The 15,422-nt window shown below is 41.2% G+C and overlaps 1 protein-coding gene across 5 annotated transcripts; it reads right to left on the bottom strand.

Moving 5' to 3' along the window:
• Nucleotides 1-9,869: 9,869 nt before the first annotated feature.
• Nucleotides 9,870-14,451, bottom strand: Med7 (mediator complex subunit 7). 5 transcript variants are annotated; one of them, XM_057775005.1, is made up of 3 exons: nt 14,136-14,447; nt 11,798-11,970; nt 9,871-11,144 (listed from the first exon to the last, which is right to left on the bottom strand). In XM_057775005.1, the coding sequence occupies exon 3, from the start codon at nt 11,125-11,127 to the stop codon at nt 10,426-10,428; it is 702 nt and encodes a 233-aa protein (XP_057630988.1). In that variant the 5' UTR covers nt 11,128-11,144; nt 11,798-11,970; nt 14,136-14,447; the 3' UTR covers nt 9,871-10,425. The 5 variants fall into 5 exon arrangements, with proteins under 5 accessions (XP_057630993.1, XP_057630990.1, XP_057630992.1 ...); XM_057775010.1 differs by lacking the exon at nt 11,798-11,970 and having other exon boundaries at nt 9,870-11,144; nt 14,422-14,451; XM_057775007.1 differs by lacking the exon at nt 11,798-11,970 and having other exon boundaries at nt 9,870-11,144; nt 14,246-14,447.
• Between the last annotated feature and the right edge of the window lie 971 nt (nt 14,452-15,422).

The following is a 15,422-nucleotide window of genomic DNA, read 5'->3' as shown; positions in this document are numbered from 1 at the left end:
CACGGAGGTTCCTTAAAAGCTGAAAGAGAGCTACTCTATGATCCAGTTATTCCACTACTGGGTATACACTCAAGGGAAATGCAATGGATAATTCATAGAGACATATGCACACCCTTATTATTCCAAAACTCTTCACAAGAACTAAGAAGTGGAAACAGCCTAAATATCTATCAGTTGATGGATGAAAAAAGTGTGATATGTATACACCATGGAATGCTAAAACCCTGCCAATTGCAGTGCTGTGCATGGGGTTGGAGATCATTGTGCTAAGTGAAATAAGCCGGGCATAGAATGGTAAATGCTGCATCTCTCTTTCATAGGTAGACCCTTACAATATTGACAGTGGAAACTGAGAATAAAGTGGAAGTTATCAGAAGCTACAGAGAGACAGAGAGAAAAGGGAGAGACTGGCCTGTAGGTCCTGTGTTATGGTTGGGCAGGAGTAAGAAGCTTCCGTGTCTTGCTGCATGTGGGCTAGCTGGAGATAATGGTGATATGCCACATATCTCAAAAAAAAAAGTATTGGATTGTAGCCTCAAACTGAGCAAAAATAAACTCTCTCCTTCAAGTTGTTTTTCGTTGGGTAATTTATTGCACCAACAAGGACAGATACTAATATGACCGTCTTTCCAAATAAGTGTGGATCTTGGACTAGAGACATAGCTAGGTTGGTAAACTGCTTCCCTGGCATAGATGAAGTCCTGGGTTTTATCCCAATAACCAAGCTTGGAATTCCAGAACTTATGAAGTAGAGAAAGGAGTATCAAGAATGCAAGGCCAGTCTAGTACACAAGAGACCATGACTCAAAAACAATAAAAACAAAACAAAACAAATTATGTATTCTTGTTCTTTATAAAAGAGAATGAAGTGTGTGCTTCATAAGGACTTGAACTTAACAAAATTAAGGAGATGATGTAGAGTTTTTATATCTGATAATTATGAACGGATGATAGAGAGTTTAAGCTTTCGGTCACATTCAAGCATATACAAGAGTACTTAGCACCCTCTCCGGCGTTCTTTATGCACAAGCACAGAAAACAGTGGCCCAGTGAGGACCAGTCGTCTTCTCAGCTGCCACATTCACTGGTCTACGAGAAGTCAGATCCTCTCTGAAACGGCCAATGTCCTCATCACGGAGAGGAGAACGCCGTGAAGAGAACGCCCCTCACCAGCTCCCGCAGGCTCCAGCCATGCAGCTGCAAAGGATGAAAAGCGTCCACCAGCGAGAATGTTCTGCTGAGCTGTGACTCACTGTGGAAAATCCTGTCTAGTCTCATCTTGAAAATGGAGATCCCGCTACTGCCCACAGAAGCCGTGCAGATGGGAAGTGGTATGGCTTGCCCTTTATACTGCTCTCCGATACGGCTCTCTTCTTTCTGCCAGCTCACTGACAGTTTCCCAGGGTCAGACAGCTAAGCTCTGCTCTTGAGTTCACAGACACACTCACCACCAGTCAGTCCTGGTGAGGTACCTTTTAGGCTTTCATCTCATCTTACTACTTCCTGTCTTCATCCCTGCTCCATGCGCACATTCTTCTCTGATCAAAGACATCCTCTTTACAAGACCACGCTTAGCTGCTTTCCAAAGTGCCTAATCCCCCTTACGTGTTCATTGGCAGCAAGAATCCTTCTAATACTCCATGTCTTTGTCAAAATCTTCTTGTCAGACAATAGCTTTCCAATAAAAGGGCTGGGAGATGGTTTCACAATATGGCTTTAAGGTTTAAAATTTGTTTAATGGAAACTATAATAGAATGCTGCATAAACACAAATGTATGGACTATGCAATACTTATAAAGCAATATTCAAGCAAATCTGGATTAAAAAATACAGCCACTCTGCTAAAGCCCATTTGAAGCCTAACTCCAACTCATCTGTTCTTTCCTGACCGCAACATTTTGCTTCTCTAAGTAGGTATTATGCTTGGTATTGCAATGCAATTTTGTCGTGATAAAGTTTTTTTTTTTTTTTTGCTTGTTTTGCAGTTTTATGTATCCCAGGCTGGCCTCTAACACTCTATGTATCCTAAAATGACTTTGAACTTCTCTTTTCTCCACTTCTGCAGGGCTTAGATTACAAATATGCACCACTAAACCCAACACTGGGGATCAAACCCAGGGCTTTTAGCATGCTACACTATCACTCCACAGACTGTACACACTACCTGTCCCCTCTCCATCTTTTTAAAAACTTCACTGCTTATGTATGATTCTCAAATTTATGCATATAGCTCTTTGTGGTTTTCAACAATTTATGAATGAAACCATGTGAACTGTGGTGTTTTGCCACCTATTTAACTGGACAGCTTATCTGTAAGATTCTCCCTGACTATTTGTGTCCTTGTAGTTGTTATTGAAAAGTTTTTCTGGGAATGGATATAGCTCAAATTGTCCATTTCCTTGTTTTCCTTCATTTTTGAGAATTTCATACAAGTATACAAGAAATAATATTATATCTGTTCCCCTTTTTCCCCTTCCATCTTCCTCATATCTTCAACAAGCCTCCTTCCCAACTTCAGGGAGCTTCTGTTTTGTTTGATAAGCCATTAAGCCAAGTTAGTGCTGTTTTTATCTGCATGGGTGTGAGGTCATCCACCGGAACATGGAAAACTTACCAGTGATCACATCTTCTGCAAAGCTGATAGTTCCTCTCTCAGTTACCAACTGCCAAAGACTACTCTGTGATGAGTGGGAACTGAGACTGTCTACCTCATCTCTGCGGCGATTGTGGTTGGCTTGATCTTGTGTAGGTCTTTTAACACGTACCCACTGATGCTGAGAATTCACGATTACACTGCTATCTCAGGTCCAGAAGACAGCACCCTGCACACAACACTCCTCCCGTCTTCCCACTGTCTCTGATCCTGGGGTGGGAGGGTGAAGTTGTTAATATAAATGTCCTGTTTCCAGCTGAGACTCAGTCTCACGCTCAGCATCCTGATCATTCTACATCATCCATTTGACCACTGCCCACTGTAAAAGATGCTTCTCTAATCAAGGTTGAAAGCAGCTGGGGTCTGTCGGCACAGGACCTAGGCTAGGCAGATGGGGGCATTCTATTTGTTTTTTTTTTCTTAAGTACAGTTGGGTGTTTAGCAAAAGGGTTTAATAGGTTTTAAGTGCTAGGGTTAAGATATGAAATGTGTTCAGGATGAAACTAAGGCACACTCCTGAACACGGGTGTGGGCTTCTCAAAAGAGTTGTTGTCCCTTCTGCTTTCCATGTTTTGTTTTCATTTCAGTGACACACACTGCCACGCGGGACATTCTCACTTAATAATGTGAGAATAGAATAATGCTGATATTCACAAGTTTTTGGAACGCCTTTGTAAAAGTAGAGTTAATAGATCAGAGGGCACAAAGCCCTGGAATCTTGTTAGATAGCGTTCAGTTAGCTTCCCAGATTCTCACCAACAGCATATGGAATATATTTTGCTGGGTGGCATAGTGCACACCTGTAATCCAAACAGGGAGATTGAAGAAGGAACACAATTTGAGGACAGGCTGGGTTACAAAGCAAGTACCCTGTCTCAAGAAGAAAAAGAAAAAAAAAAAAAAATACAGATCTTTTTGAGCTGTGGTATTCCCAGAATTGGCTTTTTTGTTTGTGGTTTTGATTTCTATGGTTTTTCAAAAACTGGTAAGAATGTGGGAACATGTCATATGACTTTATCTTATATGTCCCTAGTGACTAACCGGCACCTCTTGTTTATACAGAGTTTGAATTTAATTTTAGAGAAATACTTGTTCAAGTCCTTTACCCAGTCTGTTGGGTTTCTGTCTCATATTAATACAAATAATCTATAACTTTTCAATGTCATTCCTCTACTGATTTCATCTGTTGCAAATATTTTTCCCCATGCTGTAGCATTTCAGCGTATCATTTGGGATCTCTCTCTCTCTCTCTCTCTCTCTCTCTCTCTCTCGATCTCCCTCCCTCTTTCAGATTTGTGTATGTGTGATTTGCCTGCACATATGCATGCGCACTTTGTACATGCCTAGTACCTGCAGAGGTCAGAAGGTATTAGATCCCCTGGAACTGGAGTTACAGATGTTTGTCAGCCCATGTTGGTGCTGGGAACCGAACCAGGATCCTCTAGTCCAACACGTGCTTTTAACTGCTGAGACATATCTCCATCTCCTGAACATAATTTAATTTTGTTGTAATGGAACAGACCAATCTTTTCTCTTGTGAATCGTACGTTTTTGTATTTTATTGTAGTATTTCTTCTCTTATTCAGAGGTTTAAAAAATATTTGCCTATATTAGTTCAAAAACTTGACTAATATGAAAGGGAGCAAAGACGGGGGCCTGAAGCATCTTAAAGCCAGCTGGCTTCTTGGTCCAGTTGGGCTCACCCGACACATTAAAGTCTGAGGACAACTTTTAGGAGGTAGCTCTCTTTTTACACCATATGGGGCCTAGGTATTGAATTCAGGTAGTCAGGTTTAGGGGAGAGCACCTTTGCTTGCTGAGTCATCTCTCCCAAATGTGATTCCATTTTTAATTAAGGCATAAATAACTTTTGCTTCAAAAAAAAATTAGTATGTTTTGTAGGTAAATCTTTAATTCTCCTGGAGCTGAGTTTTGCATGTTCTATTCCAACCCCTTCTACTGAAATTCCAGCCTTTTCCCTCACCTCGTCCCGTCCTCTCCCCGGTGCTTCATCGTGATATACTGACATGGGTTTCTGTCCCCATTGTCCTATTTCTCTTTCTGTCAACGCAACATTTTCCTTTCATGGCCTTAGCACGGTGATAGACGCTGGTATCAGGGGAAATCCTTTTCTTTATTCTCCATGAAGGGCCAAGTATGGCTCTCTGGATCCTTTCAATAAAGCCTAGAATCAGTTTATTAAATGTTAGAGTATGGTAGAAAATTATTAACTTGTAGTAAAGCTACAAATGAAATCAGGACAAATTTGGCCTCTTTACAAGCTCGGTGGTCCAATCCACAAACATGTTTTGGCTTGATTTATACTATTATAAATCAATCGACTAGGTTGATTTTTTTAAATTATCTTAATAAGATGTATTCTCTATAAGAATTTGTTTCTAGATGTTTTTTCTAGGTGTTCCATATTATTGAAGCTATTTTACATAGCATCATTTAATTTTTATTTTGGTTGATCAAATACCGAAGTAAAATGTATTTTTTGATTTCTGCAACCTTTTAAAACATTTCTGCAACAATTAAATGTTTGCAAATCCATTATCTTTTGATTATATAAAATTGTTTATGCTGAGGATTATTTTCTGTTATGTAGTGAAAGCTTAGTTCTTTCCTTTTCAATACTTTTTGTCCTTTGCTGGTTAGGGAATTTAGTACGGACTTAAAGCTTTGATAGCAGGCATTCTTATTTTAGTTCTGTTCTCAAAGAAAAGGTCTCAAGATATCACCTTGGGTATAAAACATGCTATAGGTTTTCATTTTGTTTTCTGTTTTTAAGAGCTACTGTTTATTATATTAAGGAAATTTCCTTCTATTCTTGATATGCAAGCTGTTTTTCTTTTTTATGAACGGATACTAAATTTCAAAGATGCCTTTCACACCTATTGTGAAAAGTGATTTTTCTTCCTAAATCCATTATTTGGCAGTCTCCATTAATTCCCTATTCTGCATTCTTCAGTTAAGTATAAATTGGTCATAAACATTCTTTTTGAAAAAAAAAAACATATTGCAGGTCTCAGTATAATATTTTGCTTATACTCGCTTTATAAAAATTGGGAAACGTTTTGCTTTCCTATCCTCTTCACAGTCTGCAAAAAATTAAAGCTGTCTTATTCTTTCTGTATACACACAAGTACACGTGGTGGTGGTCTGTTTATACTGGCAATGTTTACCAGGCTTGTTTGCAACAGAAGCTATCTGAACTTGAAACATTCTCTGTAAGATCTTCACATTTGGTTCATTTTTCTTCATCCTTAGAGAATTATTGGGGTTTTCTATCAATACTGATAATTTCCTAATAATCTGCCCACTTTCCCTAAATTTTTAATGCATTAACGTTATCCATCTTTTGTTACTTACTACCTATGTCTATAATAATGTCCCTTTTTTGCTTCTATTATTTGTGCTTTCCTTTTATTTTTTGTTCCCCACCCCCCAACAGCCCCAGGCTCAAGCACCACCTAGCCTCTGGGGTATCCAACAGGCCCTTTCAGATCAAATGCTCTGCACACATGCCTAGTTTGCCCGAGTATTATTTCTTGGGGTCAAATCGGTTTCAAAAGAAATTAGGGTGAGTGTTGTCTTTCACAGTCAGCATTATACTCTGGGATAACTACTGTGACTACCAAAGTCAATGAAAATGGGTTTCCAGACACTAGTAAGTCAAATCAATGATACGCAGTTGGTAGAGCCCAAATTCTAAAACTCAAAGGTTGTTTTTGTTTGTTGGGGGGTGGCTTTTGTGTGTGTTGTACTTTGCTTTTTGAGATAAAGTCTTGCAAGGTAGGCCTTGCAAGGTAGTCTGGAAATCCACCCTCTTACCCGCTTCACCCTCCAGACTGAGATCCCAGGTGTTAGCCAATACTCCCAGCTGCATTATGAGTGTTTCAACAGCCATCTCTGATTCAACAGATATCAATGAGATGTAAAGGCCTAATACACTTCTGAATGAGAGTTAAGTGAGCAGTTCACACACAGTGCCTCTAGGTTTCATTTTGGTCCTCGCTGTAAGACTGCCACTTATTGGTAGCATCGTCACATTACAGCATGAAGCCTGATCTTAAACCTTCAATGAAAAAAAAAAATTAAACCTTCAATGGTCAATGTTAATAGTTTGCGGAAGACAAACAGCAGAGAGAGCACGCTTGTGTGGAAGTATACTCTCCTCTGTAAATATATGCAAGTATTTCCAAATGAAAAACATAAACAGAAGTTGAGTGTGGTGACACCTGCCTGTAACACAAACACTCAGGAGGCTGAAGCAGCGAGAGCCCTGAAAAGTCTGAGGCCAGCCTGGTCTACATAGTGTGTTCCAGGTCAGCCAGGGCTACCTAGGAAGACCCTGTCTCAAATTATGAAAAATAAACAAAGTAAAACTTTTAAAAAGAGAGTAGTGGGGAGGATAGTAGCTCATGTCCACAGCTTTTTAAGTACTACTGCGTAATACACTGTAGCTATAAAGATTACTTTATCTTTTTTGTTTGTTGTTGGTTTCTCTGTGTAGCGTTGGCTGTCCTGGAACTCATTCTGAGACCAAGTTGGCCTTGAACTCTGCTATCTGCCTGACTGACTCCCCAGAGTGCTGGGATTAAAGGTGTCTACACCACTCTATGGTTTGTTTTTCCTTTTGGACATTATTTCTGTAGTCTATTTATTACTACTATCAGTATATGTGACGTATGTAGAAGTTAGAGTCCCAGAGTCCATTCTCTCCCTCAACAAATTCTGAGCAAGCACCTTTACCAACTGAGTCATCCGACTGGCCCTACATTACTATCTCTGTGATGATACTTTGAGATATAAAATAAATCCCACCAGCCAAATTGAACCTACTGTCTGATGTTAAACCCACATAGAGTAGAATTTTACATTTAAGTGGTCCAAAAACTCAAAACACTTCAGAAAACGCTTAAGTAAATGAAATTCAAATTTCAGTGTCCTTATTTTATTCCTACTGTTCATATATAAAAGTTGGATTAGAACAGAGTGCTTTCATTTACCTGCTGTCTATGACTGCTGTCACGCCATAGCACTCAAGTATATGAAACAAGCTGGATGGTCCTCAACGCCTATTAACTGGGCTTACAGTAAGTTTACCACCAATGAGGACAAGGAAGCAAGAAAGAAAGAAAATGAAAAATGGAAAAAAAAAAAAAACAACAAAAAAACCACTTTTGCCAGCGTCTTACCCAACATGGTCTCCAGCCCAAAGAAACCATAAACTTTAAGCGTCAACTTTCTTGCGTCTGAAGAACATCTCAGGATACAGATGTCTTAACCAATACATGCCTTAGGATGTTCAAAGTAAGCCTCTCTGAATCTACAAATGTTTCCTCCGTAGTCTGAGGTATTTAAAAGCATGGATTTCAGGAGTATAAAACTGGAATAGCCTCTTTACATATGACTTAACAGTAGACTGGAGGACAGACCCAAGTCCAGTGCTGTGGCTATGAAACAAAATACCTACTTTATTTTTCAAGGCAGGGTTTCTCTGTATAATAGCCCTGGCAGTCCTGGTACTTGCTTTGTAGATGAGGCTGGCTTCGAACTCACAAAGATCCACCTGCCTCTGCCTCCTGAGTGCTGGGATCAAAGGCATGCATGTGGTAATTTGAACATAACTGGCCCCCATAATCTCATAGGGAGTGGCATTAGGAGGTATAGCCTTGATAGAGGAAATGTGTCACTGTGGGGGGCAGGCTTTGAGGCTTCCTATGCTCAAGATACTACCCAGTGTCTCAGACCACTTCCTGTTGCTTGCAAGATGTAGGACTCTCAGCTACTTCTCCAGAACCATGTCTGCCTGCATGCTCCCATGTCTGGCCATGATAACAGACTGAACCTCTTAACTGTAAGCCACTCCAACTAAATGTTTTATTTATAAAAGTTGTCTGGACATGGTGCCTCTAAATAAGAGAAGACAGTGTGCCACTACTGCCCAGCACAGAATACCTATTTTTTAACCCAATTCTGTCATTTATTTTTGTGATCTTGGTTAAGTCAAGTTCTCTGAGCCTCTACTTCCTTATCTATGAATGAAAATGGGTTGGCTGTGGATAACTTGTATGTGATCAGAACAGTGCTACCAACATACTATACATATTTGCAAAAGGAGACAATGTGGGCAAGGTGTTGTGTAGGCTATGACTCTTCTGAGGGTGCTATAACGGCCAAGTGACTAAGATACGATCTTACCAAACACATACCAGAAAATAAAACAACAAAAAAACAGCCGAGACTGAGAACAGCTGCTTAATAGCGGTATCTACTTGAGGAAAGCCTATATCCATCTATGAAGGCCAAGAATATAGAGTTCTCATAGAACTGGACCATAACCATTTTAAACTGAGCTTTGCCAGCTCCAGGACTAATACGACCTTGACAGAAAAAATCCTTTTGCTCAAAGCTGAGGCTGAGAGAGAAATTCTAAGTGGTTACCTGGGAAACCAAATGTATTACATCTATGGGTGGGCTTTCATTTTGAGGTTACATCAGAATCACACGAAAGGCTAGTTCATGACATTTCAAGGGATTCTGGTTCAGGTGTGGCATGAAAGACTTTGCATTTCTAATAGGACCCCAAGAGAAGTTATGTTACAGGTCCAGTTACATTCTGAAAATCACTAGCCCACATTAAGAGAGCAACAGGCAGGCAGCCTTTGATAACAAGGCTACCCTCTTAAGACTTTGGTTGAAGAGTCAGAAGAAAGTGCATAAATAAATAAATGAAAATCCTCCAAAGATTTCTCTTGTTCACATAAAATCAAATTAGTTAAGAAATACAGCTGATGAAAAGACCTTTGTCATTCAAAGCAAGGACTCAAACTTAACTTTTGTCATCTTAAGTAGACTAGAATAGTCACATGGCCTCACACAGATTAACAGCCCTGTGTGGGAAAACGTGGTACGTGGCCAGTCAGCTACATCTCAGCAATGTAACTCAAATGAAAACAAGAACATTTGGTAAACATTTAGCAGTTTGTGTTTTTTTTTCCAGACTTAAGACCTGAGATCAGCTTTAAAGGGCTAATGTAGGGGCTGGAGAGACGGTTCAGTGGCCCAAGTATGTACTGCTCCTGAACAATATCAGTTTGGTTCTCAGCATCCACAGAAATGGCTTACAACCACCTTCACTCCAGCTCCCAAAGTCAACTCCCTTTTAGCCTCTGTGGGCACTGCACTCACACTTACATGGACAGAGATATGGGGGGAGGGAACGGGGAGGCAAGGAAATGTATAGTTAGCACACAGCTATCTTAATGACTAAAGTGAACAAATGAACTTAGTGACTAGACTGATTACCTGACTGGGGGAAGGGAGAGCCCCTAACAAATATTCTATGGAACACGAGGAGGAAAAAAAGCTGCGATGCAGAGTTTGAATAGTCAACAGGAAAATAAAGCTTCTGTATTGTTTTGGAAGAAGTCTAAACATTTTATAATTTCTTATGTACCGTTTGATGCCCTTTATTAGTCTTAAAGCGAATAACTTTTTTCCCCAAGAATTACAGTTCGTTATTACTTCAAATTTTTATTCCAACTCCAAAAATAGGACTATCCCACACAATAGCAAACATTCTGCTTTTTTATGGTCATTACTCAAATATACTTGCTTGCCTATGCTTACTGTCAAATTACCACCTACAGCATTTCAACTGAGAAAAAAGTCCCTTTATATTTTTAGTTATACCTCTTAAGACAGCCCAAGAGAAAATAAACTAATATATGATGTTACTCACTAAAAGAAAAAAATACTCTTCATGGTCTTTCATTCATTTCATCAACTAGGAGACATAAGGCAGCATCTTTTTCTATAATCTGGTCCCTTTTGTGACCTGAATTCTCTCTTTGTTGTTCATTCTGTCCAGTACAATTGCTGCTATCATCAGTATCCATGGGCTCAGTTTTAACTCTCATCCCTGCTTCTGAATGGGGCAAATCATCAGGCAAAGAAGCAAGGCAATTCTGAATCATTTCGATTACTCGTTCCAGGTGTTTCTGAAACCTCTCTGCTGTTTCCAGACGTTGACGTTTCTGGACCTCCATCATGACTCTCAAGGTCTCTCTCGCTTGGTGGGGTCGATACTCATTTATAAGATGGTGCACGTGGACAAAAAGCAGCTTAAGATCTTCTAGCTTCTCTTCTCGTTTTATACTCCCAGGGCTCCTTATTAAGATATCTAAAAGGTCCAAGAAATTAATCAGTATAGACATATTGAGTTTTCTCAGTTCTTTCTTGTGATCAAACTGCATAGGATGAAGCCGTTCGATGCCCTGACTTTCCAAAGGGCGAATGATGAGATCATCACATTGGAACTGGTTGCCAAACATCATGTAACTGTCTTTAATCGGAGGGGGAGGCTTGGGAGCTAAGCCTTCCTGAATATTTTCATCTGTGTATTCCTTGATGTACTGCATTGGTGGTGGTGGAAGCGCACTCACTTGCTGTGGCTCACCCATCGTAGACAATCAAGAACCTAAAGAAACAAAACACAGATTCAGAACAGAACTATAAAACACCATCCCAATCCCCATAAGTGACTTCCAAGTATGTTCTTACCTCTGACAGGACAGAGTCCAAGACAAGATGATCTTGGATTTTAAAATTAACATTAAAAAAGGGACTGGCTATCAATTATTTCCTAATTAAAGATCATGTTAACAGCCTTATATTTTCCTTTATGTCCTTGATGCTTTCAACGGCAGTTAAACAAACAAAAGTTACACTTTCTCATCTATAAAGACAATCTGAGGGAACTGGAAGCTGTGGCAGCCCCACATCAGCTGGGTGTCTGCTGAGGCAAAAGAAAGATAACAGCCTACAGATGGATATGCAGGGTGTTGTTTCTGCTTTGTGCCTAGGATCTCCTGTTGCCACCACCTGTGCAGCAGAGACATCCAGAGACCACACCATTCCAGCAGAAGGCAGACACCCACAATTACAGTAATGACATCGAGAGAAAAAGAGAAAGAACTTCCAAGGCACAAAAGACCCCTAGCACCTGTCAATTTCTCAAAGACAGACCTGGGTGAAGTATACTGAAAATAAAGGGGTGCTGGGGGAGGGGGCTCTTGTGACATATGTCACTTTATCATGAAGCTTCACTGATGAGGAAAAAAAGTTACCAACCTACGACCAGGCAGCCTGGTCAACACAACTTCGATGTTCAGAAGTTCACTGTGAATTCAGACCACACTATCTTCAAGCTTCCTGATGGTAAGTATGCCTTGAAAATTGAGATCTTGTTAGGCAGTCAAGACAAGAGGTGTGCTAATTAATTTCGCCCTAGAGGACAGGTGATCCTGGCAAAGGAGGAAGAAAAAATAAAGCAAAGCTGTGGTTTCATGGATGAACTGACAAGAACTAGTTAGGTTTATGGACTAGGGCAGAAAACTACATTCCAAAGACTTCTGTTGGCTTTGGAGCCTATCCTGGAAATAGCTCTTGTAAACTAGGCTGGCCTGGAACTCACAGAGATCCGCCTGCCTCTGCCACCTGAGTGCTGGGATTAAAGGCGTGTGCCACCACCACCCGGCTCCAAAGACTTGTCAAGTATGAAGGCAGGTTCTGTAACTGATAGTGGACACTGGCAAGTTCATTTTCACCGCAGAATCACCTTACATGGAAATGTGTTGCTTTTTCCCATGTAAACCTACTTAGTCACTGACTGTCCCGGTCCTACATCCTCTTCACAGTACCTGCTCTGATCCCACGGCCTGCTCCATCCTAGAGACTGACTGACCATTCACCCAGAAGCCTGCAGGCTTGCATCAGATAGCTTGTTGCTTATCTGAATCAGACCTAAATTCTGCAGTCATCACAGCCACTGCAATGCGAGCAGTGAAACAATCTCTAGCAACCAAAAATATACCCAGAGCTGTGCAAACTTGGACTATGAAGGAAATTCTGAGAACACAAAGCAGTGTCATTTGGAAACCTTACAATTATTTCAATCTCTTCAAGTCTCTATCACCTGTTAAAGGGCATGCTTGTTGTCCAGACTAAGTAAAGATACCATACACTTAAGATGGGACTTTCTCCAGAAATCTTGGATAGCAGAAGTTTGAAATTTAACAATGCTGTCAAAATGTTTTAAGTGTTTGGTTTTGAAAACAGTGTATAATAGAAAGCAAAAGTGATCTTTAAAAACTAGTGAATATTTTAAAAGTACATGAAGTTGGGAATGAGACACGGTGATGGTCTGCAGGGTATCAGTGGGGAAGGAGTGGGTAGGCAATGTGTGTCATAAAATTCTCAAAAAACAAAATATATATTCGAAAAACTAAGAGAAGAGGGTCTTTATTTGGGGAGCTTTTGTATGGCACATGATATACTAATTTTCAACTTTGATTTTTTTTTTTTGGTAGATGCATGTGGGAACCTACTCTGGGAAAAAAACACACGCAAATGTCATATGTCTTATTTATTACTCTTTCCCACAGTGAAACTACATATGGTGTTTACCAATCTCCGATCACAATCACCTTTGCTTCCTATTGCACACTAGTTTCCAAAACCAAACACTTAAAACTCTAACATTTTGACAAAAAAACAAACAAACCCAAAGCACTGTTAAATTTCAAACTTCTATTATTATCCAAGGTTTCTGGAGGAAGCCCCATCTTAAGAGTATAGTACAGTTTTATCAACACATTAGCATTCTATAACCTTTCTAAATACATAAACCCCAACACTGCAACATATATGGTCAAAATAACCTCTGCTTATTCCAATCTGAGTTTAAGTGTATTATCCAAGGAGGAGATTCCCGAGTGCTTTTTCGCACTGATCTGAGTTCAGCATACACCACCTTCCAACATCAACCGGGGCCAGTAACACACGGGTTGTTCACACCTAGAATACGTTAAATCTGAGGGTAGCCTCTTCAAACTCTTCAGGTTTCCGACTGTTTGGTCACACTCACACACATACACCCACCCCATTCACTTCTTTTCTTTCACTCCTCTTCCCCTAAGTACTTCAGTATAGTCCTAAAACACGAATATTCTCTGGCCACCATAGCAAGCCGACACTGAGCCTCATTATAGAAACAAGAAAGGCAATCCCCAACGTGCAAAACTGGGTACATCAGATCAAAAGCGTGGCAAATGGTGCAACGGGAATTCTTACTCCCGGGTTTGCTAGTTTTTTTGCGCCAAAGTACAAATGCCCGAGCTTCACTAAGTCGCGAAGCCTCCAGAGCACAGCCTGCCACGGGACGGGATCCGCCCATCACCGGTTTAAACTGAACTTTTCAAAGCCGCTGGAGGTCGTAATTGACAAGCACTAGCAAAACCCACACTTTCTAGTGTTTGCTTTGGAGGGGGGAAAGCGTCGCAAGTTTCACTTTGTCCCCTGTACCTGGGACCCCTCTGCAAGTCTGCTAAATGGGGAATCGGGATCTGCTCGGAGTTCTCGCGCCCCTCCCGCCAGCCCCCGCCGTCCCAAGTGGCCCTTCTCATTTTACCGATGGCGACGGGGCTCAGTCCTGGCTACGGCCACGGCGGTTCAAAAGCCGTCGGCGTGGGGACGAGAACTCGGGCCTCCCGAGTCCGGCTCTTCCCGCACGCGGCTCACCTTCGGCCTCGGGGAGGCTCCGCGGAGCGACGCGGGGGGCGGGGGGGTGGCACGCGAGCCCGGGATTCCCAGGATGCCCCGCGCCGAGCCTCGGCGCTACACGCTCAGGGAGACGCAGCCACGGGGGCGGAGAGAGAAGCTTAGGCTGCGGTCGCCAAGCGCGGCGGCCCGCTCACCTCAGCGCTTGCTTTTCCGGTAGCGACTTTCCTCAGCGCAGCGGAAGCACAAGTTCCGGTTGCCTTCTCAGGAAGAAGCCTCTGACGCTGGCCTTTAATTGGCTACCGAGGCTGTCCTATGACAGGTCTTACTCCCGCCCTAAAGATCCTGCGCCTGCGCACTGCCGCATCTCCCGTTTTTTTCCCCGTGGTTTTCTCAGGGATTCTGCCCTACCCAACACCCAAAACCCTAGGTCAGGTCAGGATAGTACATCTGCGTACATTTTTGTCAGTAAAAGAAAGTACTACCTATTAATTCCATTCCTCACCCGTCACTTTCAAATGAGACTCTTAAAGAGGAATCCACTTGCCTTATGTAAAAAGTCAGGAAATACCGATAAGCAATATGTTAAAATATTCTATCAATGCTAACCTCACCATCAAAAATGTTTTAATAAGATTATACTCGGTGATAAACATACGTACGTATATAACTATTTGCAAATATATGGACATATTTGTGAACATGATTAAGAATAAAATCCTAAACCTGTATTTCCCCCCCCACACACACACACTCCGTTCACTTTTATTTTCTCTCAGGAATTCAAAGATGTCTATTACAATTCTTCCACAAATTGAATGAAAAAAACTTAATCTGATATAATTTTTTAAATGAAGGGAGGGGGCGATTTCACTGCATAGCCCGGGCTGGCCTGAAACATCCCCTCCCAGCCTCAAGAGAGTACAGCAATATGCCGTCAGGCCCAGCAAGAAAACTTTCCATTTACCGTTTTGTTTACAGTTTTTGTTTTTCAGCTCCCTCCTTCCACCCCAAGAATTGTTAACAAATGTCCAAATTCTTGGGAGTCTTAAGGATGCATTCTGAATATTAAAAGTAAGATAAGAATGTTCTTCTGATAAAACGGCTCTGCTTCACAATTCTTTTTAAAGATGTGGAGAATTGCAGGCTAAAAGTGAAAGTACTGACCATCAACATTAACAGTTGTTCCACGCTCAAC

Source organism: Chionomys nivalis, chromosome 7, assembly GCF_950005125.1.
Source record: "Chionomys nivalis chromosome 7, mChiNiv1.1, whole genome shotgun sequence".
Taxonomy (NCBI): domain Eukaryota; kingdom Metazoa; phylum Chordata; class Mammalia; order Rodentia; family Cricetidae; genus Chionomys; species Chionomys nivalis.
Note: the sequence above shows the minus strand (reverse complement) of the source record. Positions and strands in the feature narration are given on the sequence as shown.